Here is a 24,383-nt window from a genome sequence, read left to right on the forward strand (position 1 = left end):
GTTCCTCTCAACTTGTTTTACCATATACTAACATTTGGTAATATTTAGATAACTTGCTATAGGTTCCTAAATTTTTGGAGTGGTTCCCCGGTTTGAGGTAGAATTCCCATTGGTGGAATTTCAGGTAAGGGAAACTAACTTTAATTTTTAATAACACCCTAGGCTAGAAGATTTGAATGTGGAGGGGACATGGTCCCATGTTTCAATTTCTTTTGCACGGATGTTAGTTGATAATTTTTTTTGATTTTATGTTGTGTGAACATGTATAAATATTATATTTTAATAGTTTGAAAGTTAAATATTGTCTTTGATGTTGAAAAAGTTCTTAAATGGTATGAATTTTTAAATGTTATGTGATTGAATGTTATGTATTATATATGAATGATGAAAATTGTATGAAATTGATGTCATACATTTGGATAATGTATGAGTTGTTTTTTTATGGTACATTAAGTATGAAAAGTCTATGTTTAACTGAGATCCTCTGGCTTCACTGATGATCTAAGTCATGTAGACTAACATATCAGATGGTGAGAAGCTGAGAGAGAGTTCATACACACCGGATCCCGCTAAACTTACCTTGTTCCTTCCTCTTGGATTTGCTGGTACTCTTTGGATAAGGTGTTAGTCTCTGGTAGGGGCATACTTAATGAGTCTTTCGAAAGATGAAGTGGGATTGAAATGAAATTCAATGATTGTGAATGAAAATAGATCCACATGTGGTCCATATAAATGATGAAATTGATATTGAAATTTTATATGACAACATTTAAAGAAATGTTTATAAATGATTAGTTTGTTTGGTTCTTTTTGCATGAATTAAATATGTTATGAAATTTCTTTTCATTAGCTTACCTTTGTTTTTCTTGTTGTGTTGTGAATTGCGATGACGATACTACATACACGAGCATATGATCATACAGGTGCAGGAGAGTCTTAAAGCCTTTAGAGTTTTGTTTTGAGTTATGAATTTTTAATATTTGTATTTCTACAAGTCCTAATCATGTATTAGGAATGTTTCGAAAAACTCTAAACTTGTATAGAAATATGTAAAACGTGTATTATAATAGTTAGATGTATTTTCGAAGTGTTACAAATAGCGCTTATTAACAGTTTAGTACCCAACTATCTAAGATATCATTAGAAAGAATTACACTTTCAACAACTGACCATGATGAAATTAGATAAAAGAAATCTCATTATGTATGCCTGTATTTTATTACCACAAGACTACCTTTTTCAGAACTTCGTATATTCTTTATAAGTTATACCTATGTAATTTATTCTAGCTCTTCGTTTAAAATTGAGAAATAGACATCCATTTAGTTTTATCTTCAGAGTGATTTTTGTTTCGGTCAATTTTCATTTTTGCACCATTGTACTCTAAATCCTAGATTCATTTCATCCATTTATTTAAAACTGAGAAATATTATCAATTTATCATTGGCTTCGTGTTCTAGTGCGTTCTATGAATTTAGAACTCTTGAAAATGAATAGTATCCATGAATTGCTGATGTCTAACAAATAATAAGAATTTAGTTATGAACAAATTGTATGGCATAAAAATAGGTTATGTAGTTCAACACAGTTTGAAGGAGTGCAGAGAAAAATTCAATTCACATGTTATTTGTCTCCAGTTTGATTCAAGAGAATAACTTTATAAGTTAGTTCTGTTATTAAGGACACTGGTTCGTTAAGAAATTCTTTCTTCAAAATCATATATAGAGAAAAGAAATATAAAAGATTGTATTTTTATGCACCTTAACAAAATATCCTTTTAAAGTTCTTAAACAGTGTTTTCTAGGTCACTGAATTACATAATGTCAATTCTCTAAAAATAATCTTAAGTAGTATAATTTTTAAAATGGTTACTGTAAAAGTTTATTACAAACATTTAAAAATTATTGAGTTCATGAGGTACCAAATAGTACTAAAAATATTAAAATTAAACATGAGCTATTCCTTTTAGGATGCATTACGGAGCTTGTCATAAAACCACAAAATGCAGTTCGTTATGTAAATCCAATTACGTTGTCGTAAAAGTGATTACAGGCCAAAAAAAAGGAAAAATGATAAAATGTGTTAAAATATAGATTTACATGGAAACTAAAAGTTCTCGCAATTCCGCCACGGAAGGGACTGACTCAGCAGGATATATCTTGGCAACAAGTTGGACAAAACTTTCGTACTTATCAAGAAAATCCTTCTGTCATAGTTTTGGGAAACAATAATCAGAATTTGTCCTACGCATTTGGAGTAATAACATACCGATAATAGAAAATAATAATGCAACTTGCAGCTATTTCATATGTTAACTAATTTCTAACAGCAGTCTTTATGGGTAAATAAAATAAAATAAAATCTTAAAAACTTATAACCCGTGTTAGTGAAATTTTAATACTACGGTTGGGGAGTCTAAATCGCTAATGTTACATAATGTCAATAAATTACTAAAGACCATTATTTTATGCCAGTCCATTTGACAATACTGAAACACAGTACGTTGGGGTCTGAGTATTCAATACAAAAAAGATTCTCTAAACCTTAAGCTCATTTTCAAAGTTTGTGGAATTTCAGTGGTAATGGACTACTATATATATATATATATATATATATAGTGCTTTGAAGATTTTTATGTTTATTTTATTCAAATTTACGATTTCTTCATTAAACGCATACCTTAGTCAAGTTCTAATTTTTTAAATTTAGCCAATTTTCATAAATTCAATGGAAAATGTGATATTCCCGTAAAAAAACTTGAGTAGAGCGTACCTTGCATTTATCCCATAAGGAAGGTAACAGTTCCTCCGAAGTCAAGTTTTTCTGCAACTTCTTATACATCGCAGCAATGGACTTGTCCACCTATAAAAACCGAACGCAAGTCATGATTTAAGTACGTCACTTATGAGACTGCATCTCCATACCTTCTTCTCTCACTCCATAGTAATGTGAAAATATATTTTTATCTTTTTTGTGATTCCATACATAATCTAGAAGATGTTTTTATACGGAATTGTTCTTTAGATTTATGAAATCTGGAAGTCTTTTTTAAATTTGAGATAAGCCTATAGATTAGGTAATCCAAAAACTATCACGCATTTGAAAAAAAAACTTTCAAATTACATAATCTGAAAACTAATCTCAATCTAGAAAAGACTTTTAAATTATATAATCCAGAAACTAATTAAACATCTTAAAAAAAAAGGTTTCCGGATTACATAATCAAGAAACTAATCTCATGTATAGAAAAGACTTCCAAATTATGTAATCTAGAAACTAATCACAAAAGCTTTCTGGATTATATAATCTAGAAACTAATTACAAAAGACTTCCAGATTATATAATCAGAAATATTAAAAAATGATATATTTGGAATACAAAAAACTTATGGGGTGGCACAAGAAAGTATGGAGGTGCAGGAAGAAGCAGTCCACTTACGAAAGTGTTCTCAGAAATGATAGGCACACACACTTACCCCAGATAAACTGGACTTTAGCGTCTTCCGTAGATCCACTTTTGACAGCCCAACTTGGAAAGGAATCTGAAAATGATGTAGAATATTAGACAATTCTGAATGCTAGAAGGTGAAACATCAATTCTAAATTTAGTTATTAATTATATATAAAATAAATTCCGCTAAGATTCCTTAAATTTTCTCAAATCATACCCAAATTTAAGATTTTCTTTTAAATTCTACACAAATCTCCCTTTAGGAGGATTAAATACGCAAAAACATATAGCCTATGCAGATAGGATATACAAGCTGAAATGTCAAGATTAGCCTGCGTTTTTTTATTGTGGACTAACATAAAAGCCCGCATGACCCAACACAATCCTAAAACAAATTCTATGTAAATATATAGTCCAAATAGTTAGTCTCAGTGTATTTTTCTTCCCATAAAAAGTTGTATGTACTAAAATTGGAGTAAGTGGCATTCATTTTTATAAATCTTAAAATTATTAATATTGCTTCTTAATTGTCTGTTGTATATATATTAGGAATAGAGAACATAGCCATTTATTATATATAATTAGAGTACCTAATTTAGGTTGAACAAATTAGAATTATTGTATCATTAATAGCTATAAATGTGTCTGTACTGCTTATGAATGAGAATAGAATCAAAGGTGGCAAAAGTCACTTTCTTGACTCTATTACAATCAGCAATGTTATTTTGTATGATATTTTTGTGTGAGAAGTGTTACAATCAATCAGGTTTCGAACAATCCAGACGCGGAGACGCGGAGGAAGAGAGAAAGAATAAATGAGGGAGAATATTACTTTCTTGTGCTTTCACAATAACTGTTTCATCCATTAAACATTTTCCATCGTACGGAGGGCGAGGTTTTGGACTATTTATGTTTAGATGAATCAAAATAGATACCACATTTTGATAATTTAGTCTGCTTTTTTGTTAAAACTGAGAAGGAAATCCCAAATAAAATGTGTGTGGACTTATAGTTTATTACACATGAAGCCAAGGAAAGAATTTTAGACCAGATCTACAGTGTGTAGTTCAATCAATGTTGGAGATATGTTGCAATCAATAGGTAAGTATAATAAATCCAAATATACCGAATTTCTGTACAGCAAGAATGTAGGAAGATTAACAAACTTAATTATACCGAAACAGACCTCTTCAGATGCAACATTATTCAATATCAAGTCCTCGATCTTTCGAGCAAACTGGAAAAGGCGTTCAAATTGCTTTCCAAGGAAGAAAGGCATAATGAGTTAACATCTGATAGGCTATAAATACAAGTACGGTTGACAAAATGACATAAATAGAGAGTAAAACACTTACATAGTAGATAATCATACTAATATGGCGTGTACAAGCTTGCTCGTAGGCTTCACTAGCCTGATGATAAAACTTGGCTAAAGTGGGCACAACATTTGCAAGGTCATACAAACTGCGCAAAAAAAACAAAATAAGTCGAAATATGGTTTTGTCTCTGTATACAGAATTACCTACCAAAAAATGGACTATTGAAACAGCCTCGAGCCTCTATTTGGCAAGGTGATGCATAAACATTACCTATTCTGAAATGCAGCATAGTTTTCTATAAGAAAAATATCTGCATACTTCGGATCTGCTTGTGAATTTTTTTCTAAAGTTACAAACATTATGCTGACCTGTCAAGCAACAATTCCCAGTAAACAACATGCCAATATTGGTCACATGTTGAAAAAAAAATGACAAAAAATACAATACCAAAACTGATGATTTAATACTACTTGGATAGCAAACAAAAGGGCTAAGAAGTAAACAATTGAAATCACCACTAGTAGTATCCATTAACATAGGCAGATGACTTAAGACTATCAATTATTCACTAGGATGCATCATTGTCTAAAGAAAATCATGAATACATGAACAGCAAAACAAAATTATTGGCCGTCTAGCCAAGGTAATGTTAAACCTGTAAAAGTTTTCTAAAATACTTCTTTACTGATGTAATATGTTTGCTTACTTTAATTGGTAATTTGTACAACTGATGGCAACGTGTACACGTCCTTTTTTTCTGATAGCATGTATGGATGTGATTTCCTTTAACTTTCACATGTATATGAATGAGAAATATAATGTACATTATGGTTTTAGCAGCAGAAATAATTTCTTTTGTCTCTCTTCTCTTTTCAGGCTTTTCTTGTTGTTAATGGTTTAGGCCAATGTTATTAAACTATGCTTAACCAATAATAAAGTCATCAACTGATGTAAGTCAAAGTTGATTGGATCAGATAAACTAGGTTTTATTTGATGTTGTTGAGGATCTAATACTACTAGCTATCCTTTAGAAGATATAGGAAGAAGAACCACTAGACTAAAGCAAGATTTTAGTTTATATTCGAAAATTTTAAGTTAAATATACATTTTTACTAAATAATTTAATATTTAATATAAATCAGTTCATTTGATTTAAATAGTATCCACTTGTTCAACCACTGAGCCATTGATCTAATAACCCAACTGAGTCTATGACCAGTCCAATTTTGACAACACTGATTTAGGTTGTGTTCCTTTAAGTTGTGTTCTTAAAAGCTGTAGGTTTGAAAAAAATTGAATGCAAACACTAGTCAGTGATCAGATGGCTTCAAGAAGCAATGCCTATTCTATTCCCAAATTTTCTGGAAAAATTGTTGTGTATGATTGTTTAAATCAGACCATGTTTGAATTCTGTGGCTTATGAGAGAATCTAGACCAAGACCAGAAAGTTCCACATTGAGAGTTAATCCTACCATAACTCAATATCTGGATCATGACCAGAAAGTTCCACCATTAAGAGAGTTAATCCTACTCTAACTCAAATGAAGCAACATGAAGAGGAGACCTTTGAAGAAGAAAGTTGTTACTTGCTACACTCAGCCTTGACAAATGATGTTTTTAAAAGTATTTTATGAATTTGGAAACAGCCAACCAAATATGGGATGAGATATCAGAAAACAAAACAGTTCTGAAAAAGTACCACTTACAATTTTTGTGTATGCTTGGTCAACCAAATCCCTCGACTGTCCTGCAACATACTGCTCCATCTTTGTTGCAAGGGATGCAAATCTATATGCAAACAAGCGAGACATTACTAAACACTAGACACGAAGATAGACTAGAAAGTAAATAGTGAAGCGGCTCATACACCAAATAGAAACGGAGTCACCTATACATCTTAAAATTTTGGCCTTAAAGATTTCAAAAATATTCTTTTGAAACATCATGCAAATTTAGAGAACCTTGTTAGAATCTTGAAGACATGTTAGAATCCTATGTATATATAACTTATGATATTAGGATCAACTATATTGATTCTCCAATTATGTTATCAGTCTAAAATAGGGTAATTGAATATTCTTTCCGCAATTGTTTTCTCCCCTATAAATTGAATAGCTACGCTGTAGTCTAAACATACGGAATTCATCATGTCTTCTTGATTATGTTTTCTCCCCTATAAATTGAATAGCTAAGCGGTAGTCTAAACATCATGTCTTCTTGATTTCTCTCTTTTGGACATGGTATCAAGCACCTACAAGAAGGGAACCCCAATCCATGCTTTTACCTGTGGACCCACTGCTAATAGGTGTAATTTTTTTAGAAACTGTATTTTTTTTCAGTTTTTGTTTCTTTCCTTACCAAGAGCAAGGTTCAATAGATTTAGTACAACGATTTCACAATTTGACATGACTCGGAGTGAGGTTGAACACTTTATCTCCTATCATCAGTCATCTACTTGTAACATTTATTGTGTTGTTTATGTAGATGATATTATAGTACTTTTTCAAGCATGTTCAAACGAAGAATTTTGGCAAACTAGAATATTTCTTAAGGATAGAGATAGCAACAATCAAATAATGGGATCAACATATCCCTTAATAAGTATGTGATGGATACTTTGAAAGAGACGTGATAAATTCCAAGAAACTAGACACCTTGACGGATCCCCCAATGTACTCCTGCCAAATTATGGGAGTCAGGGGAGTCTCTTCTAAATCCTGAAAGGTACAAATGATCAGTAGAGAAGTTGAACTATCTTATTCTTAATTGCCCGAATATCTCATTTTCATTAAAAATAGTAAGTCAATTTCTTAACTCTAATATATAAGGAACATTGGGATGTAATGACTTGCATTGTTTGATACATCAAAAGAGGTCTGGAAAAAGACCTTTTGTATGAAGACAAAGGACACACTCAAATTTTCTTTTATTGCATATTTGTTATAAAGATAATCTTGTCACTTGGAAAAGTAATTGTAGTCAGGCCCAATGCAGAAAAAGTGAGAGAAAAAAAAGTGATAAAGGACCGAAGATATAGTCTTTATTCTGAACAAAAAAGTCCTGATTGTCTTATGAGATGAGTGAAAAAAGTTAACACCAAAGTTCCGCTCACCTAGGAATGTATGGTAGGACACCTGTTTGGCGAGCATTGCGCTCATTTCTTTCAATTTGATGGCAAGCATCATCCACAAACTGAAAAAAAAAATCCATTTGAATGAATTGGGTTAGCATCTCAATCTTCTATGTGCAGTGACAATTCTTTATAAAACTAGTCACATACTCGGCTGAACTGCATAGATATGCGACACTCTAGGTCATCAAGCAAAATGCGTACATATCCTGCTGCATCAGCTTTCTGACTAGAGAGATAGCGCTCTGTAGTTCCATGCATTGATATGCAGCACAAAGGATCAATCCTGTATGCCCAGTCCACAACACCAGCGAAGTCTTCCTAAAATCAGAGAAATTATAAAGTAATTTTAGAGCAGCGAAATCCATTAATTAATATAAAAAAAAAAAAACATCTGGAAACTCTACAAATTGTTCAATTATATGGCATCATATATTTATCAATTATAGACCATAACATGATATATGCTATGTTCAGCTTAAATGAGATAAAATGTCAAATGCTGCAACTGTGAGTAATTGTTTTGGTCCCTGAAAAATTAATCATTAATAATTTTTGTCCTGAAAGAAATTGCTGAAGTTTAGTCTTCAATCCATTGGTCATTTTAGTCCCCATGCTAATTGATGTCTCACAAGATGGCATCCGCAGCTTCTTTTAGGGCGTTGAAAGATAGTCCTCTTCTTCTACCATACATCTATGTAGCATTTATTGTGCAACAATCAACATTTCAATTGGAGCTAACTCGTGTCACTTAACATAAGGACTGTTGAATATTCAATAACCTTGAGAACAACTTCTTTCTTTCAAAACTAAAATGTCTACCACTTTATCTTGAATTTGAATCCTCTGACACGAGTTAACAGTTATACTAAGAGAAAAACAAAATACACAACAAGACAGTTAAATTTTCATTACAAAACACTGAAAGAATTTCTTTCTACCACATCACATCTATCATGCTAAGAGAGTTTATTATATACGTACTTCAATTCCATCAAGCAAATCTTGAAGTGATTCATTTAAAGCTGCAATATCCACCACAACAGTTTTACCTGTAAGGAAGAATAAATGTCAAAATTATGGAACAATTGATCACATCATAGTAGTTTAACAAAAACAAGAAGGAAACTTCTTGAAGGTGAGACATGTACCAGATGTAATACCATCATCATTATCCTCGTCATTGTGTTTAATTTTATTACCATCAACAACGGTCGAAAGAACTTCAAAGCACATGAAGTGTGCAAGAAAGGAGCTCTAAAACATAAACCATTAATATTTATACGTCTGAAATATGAAATATTTACAAGTTTGAAGGAAGGGAGAATACTAAGAAATTTCACCTCATCCACCAGAAGTGGGATAAAAATTGTGAGCATCTTTGCGTATGCTTCAGAAACTGTTGCAGTATCAGCAGGATTTACATTTTGACCAGAACCAGTGAAGACTTCAAGCCAAACAGAGGGGGTTTTAGAAGTTTTCACACCAACACGAAGTTCATTAGCAAATTCGCGAGCCTATAGAGGAATTCTTAAAACTTCAGACTCCATATGCCCACTATTCTACCAAAGCATAACAAACCAGAATATATAAACCAAAATTCAAATAATAATTATAAAAATATTTGTCAATTGTAATAAACTTCCTTTTAAGTGAAGGCCAAAAAAGTCACAACAAAGATGAAGCAACATCAAAGTTAAAGATGTTCTATTCAATTATTTGCAGAATTATTTCAAGACATCACATCTCTCCACCAGGTTCTTTACATATGTTTTTGAGACAGTAGCTGAGATGGACCTGAAAAATATAACCATTAATAGCTCCAATTGATGCAATAAAAATCTTACAATTGGAGTTTGGGCTTTTATTTCAACCTGAAAAACTAGCTCATATGAGGATTACCCAATTTTATACACTATTTTGGTTATGTCACTCGTTAATATGAAATCTCCAACAAGAAAATAATAATAATCTTTTCCAATTTGATGTCTTTACTAAAACCTTGTCTCGATCTCACTGTCAATTTCTAATTGGCAAATTGATGCTTCAAGATCCACCAGCATTAATTTAAGGGGAGGATGTCATGAGATTAGCTAAATCCCTAATTTATTTCTTCCTTATTGATTCCCCTATAATTTCTTTACAATGTTTACTTGAACAAATTTGCACAGATTTGAACAGCTTAGTCACTTGCTGTTTTATTTCATTATGTATTAGGCAAAGTTCTTTGTATAGCTAGAGGGAAAGCTTCCTAGTATAACATATTAATGATGTGAAGCATTCAGTCAAATTTGATAGATTTTATTCTCAAGCTTAGGAATAATATGTGATAGATTTTTCCCTTATTTCAACTATAATGACTGTTTCTCAATTCATCAAATGACCAAGAAATAAAAAAATAACATGAATACAATGCGAATAGGTTGAAATCTCAGACCTCCTTGCGAAGAAGCAAGTTTAGGGAACTGCAATAAGCTTTTCTCAGTGGACCCAAACAATTCTTATCAAGAATCTGCAAGTTTACAGGAAGCTAATTAAGGAAGAAACAAAGAACTTAACTCAGTGAATATATACACACAAAACAGAACTTTAAGCAAAAAGTGTAAATCATTCATAATTAAACCTTTAAATGCTTAAGAAGGCGTGCATATGTCCTGCACTTGAACCTCAAGTCAGCATGATCTGGCCTTTTCAACTGCCCTCGCTGTTTAGAGCAAGCAAACAAAGTGAAAAATGAATGATTCTAATTTCTACTACTTCAAAAGTTTATCATAAATTTATGCAGAAAATATAAAATACCTGAGAAAAGTAATTTTTATCATTCAACATAAAGTCCACAAAAGTAGCAAAGTAACTTCTCATGTACTCAGAAGCTTTCCCAACAAAAGTAGACTTTATTATTTGAAGTTCTCCTCGTTTCTCTTTAACCTGTACAAGTAGCAGAAAGAAACCATCACTAAAACAAATGAGTTTTAAATCCTATACATGTTTTCCAAACAGGCCATGGCAAATATCTATTTGCTCAGTGAGGCCCAAAATTCATACCATTGAAAGTAAACAGTTTCCCATACCAATCAATTCGGAAGCAACTAATGAATGCAAATCAAAATTGTCATCTTAAATCTATTTTCTTTTCTTCATTTAACATTAACAAAACAACATGTAGGCATGTACCTTGAACTTCCTATTTCTAAAGAATTAAAACTTGCTTTAATATTATTAAAAGTAAGATAAAGAACATACTCCTCTCATTTTTGCATAAGTAGGATCTATGTTAGGCACTTCTAGACCCCGCATGGCAGTTGTCAACCACTCACATGCTTCTATGTTTTGCTGCATTTGTGCTTCATCAAATGAATCTCCTGTCAAACACGCTGAATACTACAGCCAATGAAACATCATTGATTACCAAGCTATTAAAAGTTCATCAAACTCAAAACATGCGAATTTACCACTTGAAGCCATACCTCGGAAGGGATACTCAATTGCTCAAGAAGCTTATCAAGCTCTTCCATAAGAGTTTTGTTATTTACACTTTGCATTTCCAACTTGTTATTGCGCGTTTCAATCTGGGATACCACACAAGGATTGAGACATTAAGAATGAAGAAAATGAATTGATATCCCTTGTGTAAAAATACACACATAGGGGTGTTTATTTATAGATGAAAATAATAATATAATCAATAACATAATAATAATAGAATAATAATAGAATAATAATAGAATAATATAAACTATGGGCTAAGCCCGTTACATTTAACACTTCCCCTAAAGTTGGTGCATATAAATCATATGTACCAAGCTTTACAAATATAATCAATTCTAGGTCTCCTTAAAGATTTAGTGAAAAAATCAGTTAATTGATCATTCGAATTAACAAATTTAGTCTTGATGTCTCCAGACACAATCTTTTCTCGAATGAAATGAAAATCAATCTCAATATGTTGGGTCCTTTAATGAAATATAAGGTTTGGTTCATCAAATTTTTATCAATTTAATTCATCTACTCCAAAATCATTTTGGTAAGTCCATCAAAAGAGGAAATATCAGATGATGGTATACAATATGTAAATAACAAGTTTGCTGGAAAAACCTACCAAAGGTTTTGAAAGCCAGAGCATATACCATTAAAATACTTTCTTGTAATTGAATTTTCAAGATGTACGAAAGGTAATTCTATAACTATCAAAAGTACATTCTAGATCTTTTGAAGAAAAAGGATTACTTAGATGCAAAGCTGCTGAGTGAAACTCCCATTGAGCCCAGCATAAAATTGCAACAAGCTAAAACTGAAGGTATGATAGCACACAAAGGTAGGTGTTGACGGCTAGTGGAAAGGCTAATATATGTATTTGTGCGTATCACACTTGTCCAGACATAACCTTTGTTGTAACATGATAAGCCAACTTATGCTTGCACCATAACCTAAATAAACACTTAGAGGGAGTATTCGGAATTCTAAGATACTTGAAGGGATCACCTGGGAAGGGACTACTGGATAAAAACAAAGATTCACCAAATCTACCATCACAACATTGCTCCAAATGAAAAAGGACAGACCCAAGATTCACATAAGGTACTATCATACCAAGTTTTCTATGCTACATGAAAGTCGAACTTAGACATTGTCAAATTAATTGGGTAATTATTTTGAAGCTAAAAGGTGTACAGAAGACAAATACCAAGAGACAAATACCATATCACTCTGCGTATTGATTTTGGAAAGAAAAAGTAAAATAATAGTAGCAATTAATATAGCATACTAAATAGACAACCGTTTGAATTACAAAAGCCATGACAGCAAGGAGAAAATGAAAAATAGGTTTTAACCATTAAAAAATACTAGAATAATTCGTAGGTAGTATTGTGTTTTACCCAATGAACTAAAACAATCAACTTGATGAACATGGGTTCTAGTAAAAACACTACCATAAATACCATAAAGTAAATTGCAAAGCAAATTATGCTCACAGCTTGAACTCTACAAGCACTTACTGATTCAATATCTTCCCTCATGTGTCGAAGTTTTATGTTGAACATGCCTAACCATTCATCCATGTCTTCCAGACAATTTGTTGCTGATTCAAGCCCGTACAACACCTGCAAAACATAGTAAAATAATTTTAAATTCATAATGACAAGCAACATGAAGATTTGTAAAAGGAAGCAGACGTTTCCTTACATCACAACAACTATAATGGTTGAAGTGAAAAGACAAGAGCTTAAAATATCAAAATGAGGTTCAAAGTTCTTAGAGGGCAATAAATTAAGCAAATTAGTTTACCTGATAAAGAAGAGCACAAAATTGTATGGGCGCTCAAATAATTGCACTCATAGCTCAATACAACATAAATGGTTATTTTAGTCTATTTTTAAAGGCATAAAATTAAGCAGAATAAAATACATGAATCAAGGAACCTGTTTACAGTTTACACAAATAAACATTAAGGTTATACCAGCAAAAGAAAGAAAATCAACTTAAAGAGCAGTTATACCTCATCTATCAAAGGTTCACTTTCTAAAATGGCATGCACATTTGCTGCTTCCAGAGCCTGGAGCTCTCTTTTTAACCTTTCAGAAAATGCCTCTGCTTCACCAACACCCATGATATAACTGCACATTCAAAGACTAAAGGTAGCGTACCAAGAAATTTTGGATAGTGAAGACAAGATAACATCTCATACTTTACTCCACAAAAGAAGTTTGATAAAGATTGACATGATGGGGGCAATGTGATTGATGAGGCTAAAATAGAAATTTAGCATTGATAATATTAATAAAAAATGAAATAAGTAGGGACATATGCCCCCCATTTTGATACAAGTATGTCTGTCATTCCGGGGGAGGATCTTGTCGGTGACAAGGAAACCCATGCCTCTCCTCCAACTTTTTCAAAATTTCATATATATGTGTAGATATATTTAGTTGGAATCCTTTTTATTTGGGAATAAGTTACAATTATACATAGATGGTAAATATTTGAGCACTTAAAAAGTAATATGACTTTTTTTAAAAACTAATGTGACTTTTGTATTTTAATATTAACCATTTATGATACGGAAAAATGATCAATATGTATTTTTCTGTAAATTGATTTTTTTTCTTTCTCAGTTCTTGACTTCCCGCACAACAAGATATCTCTTGTGCAAAGTAAAGTGATGCAATCTGCTTAATAATGGAAATTATATTTGTGTTAAAGTGGTGCAATCTCCCAACTTTTTTCTTTCAAGCTGCCACAGGTCCTTCTACAACAATTTAATTCTGCATAGTTGTATTGTAAAAGAAAATAACACCCAACAAAAGCATTTTCCTAAAAGAATAACCTAAGTATCTTTGTCTCCAACTAACACATAAATAAATACTTTCATTTCAACTTTTAACATGTAACAATTATGTTAGTACTTGGTACTTTTTTGGGGGGCAAACATCACAAGTATTGTCCTAAACTTTCATGAAAACTAATCCTGCCTGGTTGGTTTTGGCTTTGCTCTAGCCAAAAAGGTGCTTCTAATGGGTTTTGAAACCCTGCACACCAGGTGAAATAAGATACATAGAGCTCAGTTTTCCTACTAAGCCACGTCTTGCTGTTACTACTACCTGAATTCCCTGTATCAATATTAATCACAAAATATGGACAGAGTTTGTAAGGGAAGAGATAGAGACTTTCTATGGCATTGCAATAGCCCTTTGTAGAGAGAACACATGAACTATATCCTTATTCATCACACATATTTAACCTCAGATACAATTTAAGACAGAAAATGATAGCACCTACGTTCCCAGAAGAGCCTCCATGTCCTCTTCCTCTGCCTGGGAGACAAGTTCCTTTTCAACATAGACTTTCAATTCTGTTTCAGTCACAGAAGATTCAATAGAAGCACCACCTTGTTGGTTACTTTGAGCGGAAACTGCAGGTGTATTTTCCTATTTCACATTTTTAAAATAAATAAAGGGTAAACCAGTAGTGTATAATCATTAAAAGCAATCAGTCACCGAGAAACTATTTTTCAAAGTTAAGATCATCAGCTTGAAATCAAGGACTTCAATATCACTGATGAGACAGGGTCGCACTCTATCCGAAAGATATATACAGAGCAATTATATAGTTAAAAAAGTAAAGTAATTATCTAATACAAAATAATGATTGCAGCCTGACAGTAAATCAACTTTGAACTTAAGTGAATAGAAGACCATTATTCACCTTAGCCCAAAGAGCCATCTCCACAACATCAATACCAACAACCTTAGGTAAGCGACCCAGGACATCTTTGCAGATATTTAAGATACAAAGCAGGACGCGATTTCTATAAGAGGAGTAATAGATGCAGTGAGCCAAACATCACTCTCCTGACATAAAATGATAAAGGATTAAACTGTACATACATGCCTATATTAAACATTTAACGTATTAACCTGTCATCGGTATTGCGCATTGTCCACTGTGGAGGAGCCACAGTCTGGCTTCTAAGGTTATCAAACCCCTGTAAGATATATATGTATTAGCAAATAAAAAGAGACAAAAATAAAGAAATACAAAAGGCATTTAGAAACAAGCTTCATAATAGAAACAGGCTGCATCTTGATTTGATTATGTTCCACAGACTGGGAACATTTAATTCAGAACCATAAAGATATGACAGCAAGAAAGAATGGGATATTACCAGTGTAAATGTAAATCCACTCGTGTCACTTGTTACGACTTCCATTTTTGAGAGGTGCTTCAGCTTGTATAACTTAGCAGGCTACAGCACAAGAAGTTTCTTAGTCAACAGAAATATGCTTAAACCTCCATTTAAGACAAATTCAAGGTGGAAGAAAGGGACTATGCTAAAATTTACTCTATGCAGTTAGTTGGCTTCGGTTTATCTATTTCTTCTATCAACAAAGGAAAGGTGGATAATTTCCTCACACTAATAATGATTATATTTTAAGAGTAGCGATATATAAATATGCTATATCTCCTAGGTTTTTATGCATTAGGGAACAGAGATAAAATCATGTTTTGCTACTAATATAATGAGATGGATAGAAGGTGCGTGGAAGAGAAACATTCTATTAAATATATTAAAAGCCTCAACTATGCTGAATAGTTGGTTTGTTCGCGTCATCCTTTTTTTGATTGAAGATGCATACTAGTTTATACTAAGGTTGTGCAATTATTTGACATATAAAGCAAGGAACATAACCAACCGAAGTAGCAAGGGTGAATGAAACTCAACAAGAATAAGATTTATACATTAAATTTAAAAGTATAAGAAAAAGCAACAAAGATGGAAAAATCATTTCCATAAGTTATAAAAAAATGAAAATTTTAGCCAAAAGAAAAAATCAGCCACACGCAAGACTTTTACATTATTGAGCTACCAGTGAAGGACAGAATTGGGGAGAGAAGGACATTACCTCAAGCACCCCTCCTGTTGAATACTTTAAAACGCGAAGAAAAGCTTTTGTACGCTGACCTTTCGCTTTTGCTACACAAAATAACATGCTCTCACCAATAGTGCAACAAATAAAGAATTCAACAAAATTATCACCACAGTAACACACGATGAAATGACCACATTCAATCACCTACCCATAACATCACCAGTTATTAATACACTACGAGTTAATGTCTTCAAAATGTTAAATCCTCCCACTTATACCACTATAAAAGGGAAAAAAACTGCAATCACCTGCTAACTTAAGGGATGCATAGTTTTAGTTTCTAATTACACACACCTGCTGTCAACATGAAACTGAAACGGCCAAACTAACTGGCTTCAAAACAAGCCAAACCCTATGAAGTAAATTCTACTCTAATCCATAAGTTAACACAATTAGGTGAAAAGGTTTCTACAAAAATTAAGTGTATCAATTGATTTAGCTTTCAAAACTCATGTCATTTTAACTGTTTTGATTTTTTCTTATAATTACTTGAAAAAAAGGTCTATTCAAATGTTTGTTATACAACAGCCAATAAGACATAAGAATCGAAAAACATCTTGTAAGGTATCCTCAACGAGATCAGGTAATGCACAACTGCTACATTTTAAATGTTTGGAGCGACAACCACGGAATGCATAACTGCTAAATTTGAAACATAAGGACCATTCTTCGCAACACACGTCATGATTCAGTGATTCACATATTTATTGTGAGGAAGGTTCTAGAAGTGTGAAAAGTTATTCCGGCATTGATCGCCAAATGTAGAAAGATAGAGAATACGGAGAGAGTGAGAGAGAAATGGCGCGTACTGCAAAGAGCGAGAACCCTAGGCTTAGCCATTTGACGACCAAGCTTAGCAGATTTTCCCCACGTGCCGTGAGTCTTGACGGTCCGAATGGAGAGAACGACCTTGTGCCTGGTGCCCTCAACTGCGAGCTGGCACGCTCGCCGGAGCTCCGCATCGTCGGCGCTCGATTTCGCCATTTCTTCTCTGATCTCAAACCAGGAGCGTGTGAGGACTTTGAGCGAAGAGGGGATGTGCCTGTTATTATTTTAGCGGTGAGTCTAACAAAATGTCATAAACGGTTTTCGTTGGCGCTTTCTCCTTGCGTCCGTGGCGACCTCATGTGCTTCACTTTTTAAGTGTTGTGATTGGTCCAGTGCCTAAAAGCTAATTTGGACGTTCTCAAATACACTCGCCTCTCATTTCGTCGGATCACCTTACAATTCACAAGAAATTTCTGAATTTTCACTTTAAAGATTTTTTAGGAGAGGGAGTAATATTTCAAGGATAAAATTAGGAGTTTGTTCATTGTTTACTGTCACTCATGGTTAATTAATTAAAATATTAATTAATTAAAATTAATAGGTAAACTTAACTATAATATTATTAAGATATTAATAAAGTTAAACAAAGCATTATTTAAAAACGGAGGGTACTAATTATGAAGAGAAAATATTAAAGGAATTGTTTTTTCTTTGCCTTTGGGTTGGTCTAAAGTATTTTTTTTATACCGTATTATTTTTTTACGTGTTACACCATATTGAAATGTATGAATTGATTATTAACAAAGTAAGCTAATGGTTAAAAAATAGATTATCAATATTTTATTTTCGTCTTCGTAGAGATCTTGAAGTGATTAATCTTGTAAATAAAATTTTAATTTAGACTAATTTAATTATAATAATAAGCCTATTCTTATCCTTATTTATATAAGCAGTTTAGATAATGAACTCGTAGTAGAATGTTATTGGGATTAATTATTAACTCTACGATAATATCTATATATTTAAAAAAAAATGGAAAAAGTTTTACTATAACTCAACTTGGTCCAGTTTCAATCTCACCTGAGTCTAACTCAACCTAGATTTCAGAAACTTGTCTCAGCCTAGTTAGACTTCATAGTAACTTGATTTTTTTAATTTTTTACATGTTTAGTTTAGAATTTTGTATTTTAAAATATTCAAATTTAAATACATTTTTACTTTTCATAAAATGAGTGCATTTTAGTTTCTTTTTAAAAAAAAATGAAAATATCAGATTTGATCTTAGTATCGTATGATATTAAATAACTGCTTATATGTTGAATAACATATTAAGTAATTATTTTAAGTGACAAATATTAATGTTAGGTTAATGAGTGTTAATCATAGTAGATGGTAATTGAAAATAAGATAAGAAAACAAACCAAATACGTTCACAAAATGCAGGTCATGATCCAAATTCCCTAATATCAAGTTTCGTCAGGTGCTGTCTTTACACATTTATATTGTAATAAGAAAACGAGCTACACCATGTATAAAAAGACTATTTTAAAAAAATAATAGTAATAATGAGAGAGCGGATGTAATTAACACATATTAGAGAAGAGTTATTATATTTCTTTATCATATATGCAGAAGTTAAAAGCGTAAATGGGAAAAACATGTATTAATATAAATATTAAATCATATTCTCTTTATTTATTTATTGTTAAACATACAGGTATAAATAAAAATGTATTTTTTTTACTGAAAACAATGTATTGTTATTAACTAATATAAAATTGAGTATCCTAAAAAGGTGTTAAAAAAATATATTTGTTCAAAATAATTATTATATCTATTAGATATAAACAAGTTAACTAATAGGTATGAATTATTAAAAATTACTTAAGATGAATTTAATTTACAATAAATATTACAAAAAATAATGTCAATAAATATTAACTTATTAAACTATATTTAAAGATGAATTTGACACTAATTATATTGGTTATATCACTTTAATATTAAATTATAACAAAACATAATGTGTGCAACTTTTGCATAAAATTAAACATTTTTTTTGTTTTTTATAACAAAATAAATATCTAACTACTAACTAACAAAATCTATTGGTTTAACTAATTTTATTAATAGTTATGAGTATTTAATATTTAAATTGGGAGAGAATAACATTCTCAATGTTGACGTAGTGTAACAGGCAAAGTGGTAGCACAATTACAAACAAACGGAGCGTTAACGAGTCACTGGAAACGGCGTTCCTTTCTTTATCTTCTTCTGTCGAGAAAATATTCACTTTCATTTTACACATTGTTGGACGAGAGTGAGGAGGCAAAGCAAAGAAAGTTGAGAAAGAAATTCGTGGAAATCAAGGAAGCCATTGTCGTCGAGATCGAAGGGTCGAATCATGGTCGCACACTCATCATCCGATTTCACATCTCCCAGTTGTCGCAGCATCTGTTGCAATCCCTTGGGCGTTATGCAGCCACACCCTTTCTCAACCTCGAACATGTCAAACGCGATTCCTAGAACATCCTCCACCTCCTCACTCTCCTCTTGCTTCATCAGTTTCTCAGAGTTCCTGAAATCCAGCAACTCGTCACCGTCCGAGTCAAACTCGTTTATCACTCTCTCCCCACTTTATGACTCACGGACTCACTAACCGATGCAAAGTATTCCATTAGTTCACTGCTTGAGGATTGTTTATTCATCCAATACATAACATAACAAAATACATTTTTATTTTTATTTTTATTTTCATAGATTAGTTTTCAGATTCATTTGAAAAAAAACTTTTTGGATTAGATAATCCAGAAATTAAATAAGATTTCCAAATTATGTAATCAGTAAAGTAATCATGCATCTGATGAAATTATGTAATCCGAAAACTAATTACAATATTATAGAGGGGTAATTTTAGAAATTCCAAAATTTATAGAGGTGAGAGAAGAAGGTATGGATGTGCAGGAAGAAATAGTCCTGCTCGAGATCTTCCCATTTCTGTCAACATCCAAGTGATGAGACTGTTTCTTCCTGCACCTCCATATCTTCTTCTGAAACCTCCATACACAATATGAAAATACATTTTTATCATTTTTTGTAACTCCCATAAACTAGTTTCTGGATTATGTAATCCATAACACATTTGAAAAAGACTTCCGGATTACATAATCCAGAAGCTAAATAAGACTTCCGAATTATGTAATCCAGAAAGTAATAATGCATATAAAAAATGGCTTTCGGATTACATAATCCGAAAGATAATTATAAATTTAAAAAATGACTTCCAGATTACATAATCCGAAATATTATAGAGGGGCATTTTTGGAAATTCAAAAATATATGAAGGTGAGAGAATAAGGTATGGAAGTGCAGGAAGAAACAGTCAAGTGATGAAAAACGTCTTTCAACCCGTTATCATCTTTTAGACCGGAAGGCCCAATAAGAGATGGCGTTGCCGGTAATGGTTTGGGCTGGTAGGAGTTAGGCATGGAAAGAGACTGTTTCTTAGCTTCTTCTTCCTGCACCCCCACATTTTTCTTCCTGCACCCCCACAATTTTAAATATTTCAACATTAACCTTGACCTATAATTTCAAAAGGGGCTACCGGATATCGGGATCCGGTAATATATTCCGGATTCATGAATCCAAAATTGATTAAATTGTGTTTTCTGGATGAGGGGGTGTTTCGGAAGGTAAAATGTCATAAATTGTTGTTTTCTGGAGTGCTGAATCCAGAAACCTAAATTGCATTACGGATTGGTAGATCCAGAATTGTATTTTTGTGTTATGGATTCTTGAATCCGGAATGCATCACTTGCATTATGGATTTATAAATCCAGATTTTTTTTTTTTTTGTGTTATGGATTCCTAAATCCAGAATTGTCTTTTTGAATTATGGATGGTTGGATCCAGAATAATGTTTTTGACTTATGGATTCATGGATCCGAAATGCAATGATTTTGTTTCATTTTTTATTTATTTGTAGAATCATGGACAGTATTGATGAATTTGAACAATAATTATATGATGGAGTTGATCTGTGGGATGATGATGATATTGAGAAGTCATTATTCATGTTCTTCATGTTTTTCATTTTCATTAACATGTCTTATTCTAAGAGAGACTGTGGGACGTAGACGATCACCTTGTGAACCTCCTTCCCTAGTCTTCACCATTATTGTTCAATTACACCATTCAAGTTAAACCAAATTACAAACTAATGAATAATATGTTGAACCAATACAAACAAAAAACAACAAATATAAAATTCTATTGAAACCAAAAGAGAGAAAAAAAAGGCATTGCATCATTTCTACTAAACAAATATAAATAAACTATAGACCAAAAAAAAATATTAAAAGAAGAAAAAAAGAAGATCATTGCAAATCATCTTTGAAGATAGAAAAATCTTTAGATGAAGTTTTATATGTTGAAGAAAGGATGACCATAAAAACACAAATCTGGATCCACAAATTTGGAAGCTTCTTGGATCCATAAATTTGGAACCTTCCCGGATCCACAAATTCAAAATCTTCCTGGAACCACAAATCCAGGATTTTACCGGAAGCAAAAATTCGAGATTTTACCATATTTTGTGATCCAAAATTCTATCGGGTTCTATAATCTGGAATGGAAGAAAACACTTACAAAAACAAAAATCTATAAAAAAAATGGATGTGCATATCCGAAAGCAAAGAAATTTACTTATCTTTGTCAAGAGCACTCTAAATCACCAACAAAAAATGTGAGATTGAAGGAGAAGGATTTGGAGGTGTCGCATTGCAGCTAGAACATGAAAGCGTGCTGCTGCTGGAATATGAAAGCATGCTGCTGCTGGAACATGAAAGGCACGGCTGCGCAAGAGAGCATCCTTGCATGCACCTCTTTAGGATTTTTTTTTAGGTTAAGAATATTTCTGGAATTTTAAAAACTAATAAGGCCGAGTTAGTCTTTTCATAAGAGTGTGGGGGTGCAGGAAGAAACTGCCTAGTGGCAATTGTGCTTGTGGCCAATAATCATGGGATTTTTTTGTCCATAATGTTTTCATGGACCCGTGGACTTCTCTGGTTCAGGTTCAACTGGTTCAGGTTCAGACAAATTCTTCCTGCACCTCCTTAGTTTCTTCTCTTACCCCATATTTTCAAAAATACTAAAATTATTCATTTCAAATTTTATAATTTGTAATGTAAATTTTGTATTCTAAATTTTATAATCCTGAATACAAAATTTTACATTATCATATCAAATTTTCATTCTAAATTTTATTATATAGAATACAAATTTGTATTTTGAATTTTATAATTCATAATATATTATATTATGGATTCTACAATTTAATGTATTTTAAATTCTATAATCGATAATACATTGTATTCTAAATTGTGAAATGCATTTTAATTTAAATTATAGAATTCGAAATACAAATTTTTGTATAAAATTCAGAATACTTTAAATCCATTAATTTGTATTTTAGAATGTGAGGGATTAGACGATGGTGGATGGATGGTGCTTAGATGGTGAAGGTGAAGGTGAAGGCTTGTTGCGGCAGTGGCATTGGACGTAGGAGGAGTTGTGCGGGTGGTGCTGGAGTTGAGGGCTACTGCGATGGTGAAAATTGGAGGTGTGGGTTGTTATACCTCTCAAAAAAAAAAAAAAAAAAACTCATTTTTATCATGTTGTATTTGAAAGTCAATTTTAGCTTACCGATTATAAAATTTGAAAGTCATTTTTTTTTCTTAAAAATACCTTATAAATTACACAATTTAAAAGTCATTATTAGCTTCTAAATTGCACAATTCAAAATGATATAATCCAAAAGCTAAAAATAATGTTGGTTGTGCAATTCAAAAGTCATGTGATATTCTTTATAAAAAATTAGACAAGTCATGACTAAGGTAGCGCTCGGTGCTCGTGATCCCTTCCTCGAAAGTCGCAACAATAAGAGAAATGACGACACCGTTAAACAGGACCTTGATGTTGGTGGAAATTTTCTTTTTTACGACAACTATTATTTAAGATGACAACTAAGATGATGAGAGTCATTTTAGATTATGCAATCCAAGCTGCAAAAATAATTTCAAAATTATGTAATGTACAAGTACTTTTTAAGAAAAAATGACTTTGAGATTTTCCAATAAAAAGTAAAATATGACTTTCTTCTTGTACAATTAAAAAGTGAAATTAAATGTGCAAGAAGAATTTATCTTCTTTTCAGCACCATGACTACTTAAAAAATGAAATTACCCTTTAGTTTTATTTTGAAAACAAATCCTATTAGAGGTGTTTGTATTTTGATTTGGTATCTTTTTCGTAAAATAGTTACTCAAACAAAATATAATCATTTGATTTAGTTTTATTTAAATATAAAATTTGAAACAAATTAAATCAATGTTTACCTATTCAGCTTTTAGATATAATAATTATTACATTTATATATCTCGACACATTTATATCATCACCTCGAAACCATTAAAGGCATTGATGTTACGATTGAGAAAAAACTTAATTTACAACCGCTATTATTATTATGTTTGACCAAGAGAAAACGTTAGAGTTGTGTTCATAATTGACAAAAAAGTAACATCATCCATGTAACATTTTCATTTTCAATTCATAACATTTTAACAAAACTTCCAAAATAGGGGTTTTATTTGATTTATGGAATTAGCAATCCATAAATGTATTGCATAGTAGAGAATAAAAAATTGTATTCCATAATGACCCACCGAGATAAGGGTAGAAAAAAGCTTAAATTATTAAAATAGGATTGTATAGAAACATTTTGTGTATTGAGTGCTTTGGAAAGGTATTTTGAATTACTCTCTTTTATAATAAAATAGTTGGTAATTATATTTATTTTAATTAGCCATACAAATTCAAAAGTGTCTATCTAAAATATAGTATTTGATTAAGGTGTTTAGATTTGTGGAGAAATTTTGGTTGACTTATTGTTAATTTTATCCTAATTACTGTGGGAGTTGGTTTTCAATATGCAAAATGTGTATGACCAACTGACTTTATACAATATAGAAAGCATACGGGACTAGTCATATGAATGTTGATGTTGAAAAGAATATGCAATAGGAATAACCATATATACCCCTTGATGGATAATTTAAAGAGGGATACAAGGATACATATTGTTTATCAATATATGAAGATCACGTGGCTAAAAATTAATGGGACTAGTTGGTAAGGAATTTGATGTGATTTAACATAAATTTTGCATATTTTTATATTCTTATTTTGTTTGTAATAAGTTGTTAATTGTCTATATTTATAGGAATG

At 31.8% G+C, this 24,383-nt stretch overlaps 1 protein-coding gene and 1 pseudogene across 9 annotated transcripts; both read right to left on the reverse strand.

Annotated features, from left to right (window-relative positions):
• Positions 1-1,986: 1,986 nt before the first annotated feature.
• LOC137829760 (exocyst complex component SEC3A) lies at positions 1,987-17,546 on the reverse strand. 9 transcript variants are annotated; one of them, XM_068636663.2, is made up of 25 exons: positions 17,138-17,546; positions 16,302-16,372; positions 15,563-15,643; positions 15,315-15,382; positions 15,103-15,205; positions 14,677-14,825; positions 13,397-13,514; positions 12,897-13,001; positions 11,367-11,468; positions 11,143-11,280; positions 10,699-10,827; positions 10,523-10,603; positions 10,337-10,411; positions 9,243-9,416; positions 9,051-9,156; positions 8,884-8,951; positions 8,050-8,220; positions 7,882-7,961; positions 6,476-6,557; positions 5,040-5,137; positions 4,806-4,914; positions 4,637-4,708; positions 3,476-3,541; positions 2,773-2,862; positions 1,987-2,206 (listed from the first exon to the last, which is right to left on the reverse strand). In XM_068636663.2, the coding sequence occupies exons 1-25, from the start codon at positions 17,310-17,312 to the stop codon at positions 2,096-2,098; spliced, it is 2,622 nt and encodes an 873-aa protein (XP_068492764.1). In that variant the 5' UTR covers positions 17,313-17,546; the 3' UTR covers positions 1,987-2,095. The 9 variants fall into 9 exon arrangements, 3 of the variants coding, with proteins under 3 accessions (XP_068492764.1, XP_090161377.1, XP_090161378.1); XM_090305251.1 differs by lacking the exons at positions 16,302-16,372; positions 17,138-17,546 and adding an exon at positions 15,740-15,806; XR_016523430.1 differs by lacking the exon at positions 15,103-15,205 and having other exon boundaries at positions 4,637-4,914; positions 17,138-17,462.
• Positions 17,547-19,257: 1,711 nt separating this feature from the next.
• Positions 19,258-20,628, reverse strand: LOC150025969 (putative calcium-binding protein CML41; annotated as a pseudogene).
• Between the last annotated feature and the right edge of the window lie 3,755 nt (positions 20,629-24,383).

Source organism: Phaseolus vulgaris, chromosome 7 (assembly GCF_051622355.1).
Source record: "Phaseolus vulgaris cultivar YP4 chromosome 7, ASM5162235v1, whole genome shotgun sequence".
NCBI classification, from domain to species: Eukaryota; Viridiplantae; Streptophyta; class Magnoliopsida; order Fabales; family Fabaceae; genus Phaseolus; species Phaseolus vulgaris.

Bases quoted from the DNA above. Each gene is read 5' to 3' on its own strand.
- LOC137829760 (XM_068636663.2), bottom strand. From the start codon at position 17,312: ATGGCGAAATCGAGCGCCGACGATGCGGAGCTCCGGCGAGCGTGCCAG. The intron at 14,826-15,102 runs GTGAATAATGGT...AATGTGAAATAG, and splicing joins AGATGGCTCTTTGGGCTAAG to GAAAATACACCTGCAGTTTC. The intron at 7,962-8,049 runs GTATGTGACTAG...TTTTTTTTTCAG, and splicing joins TATCTATGCAGTTCAGCCGA to TTTGTGGATGATGCTTGCCA.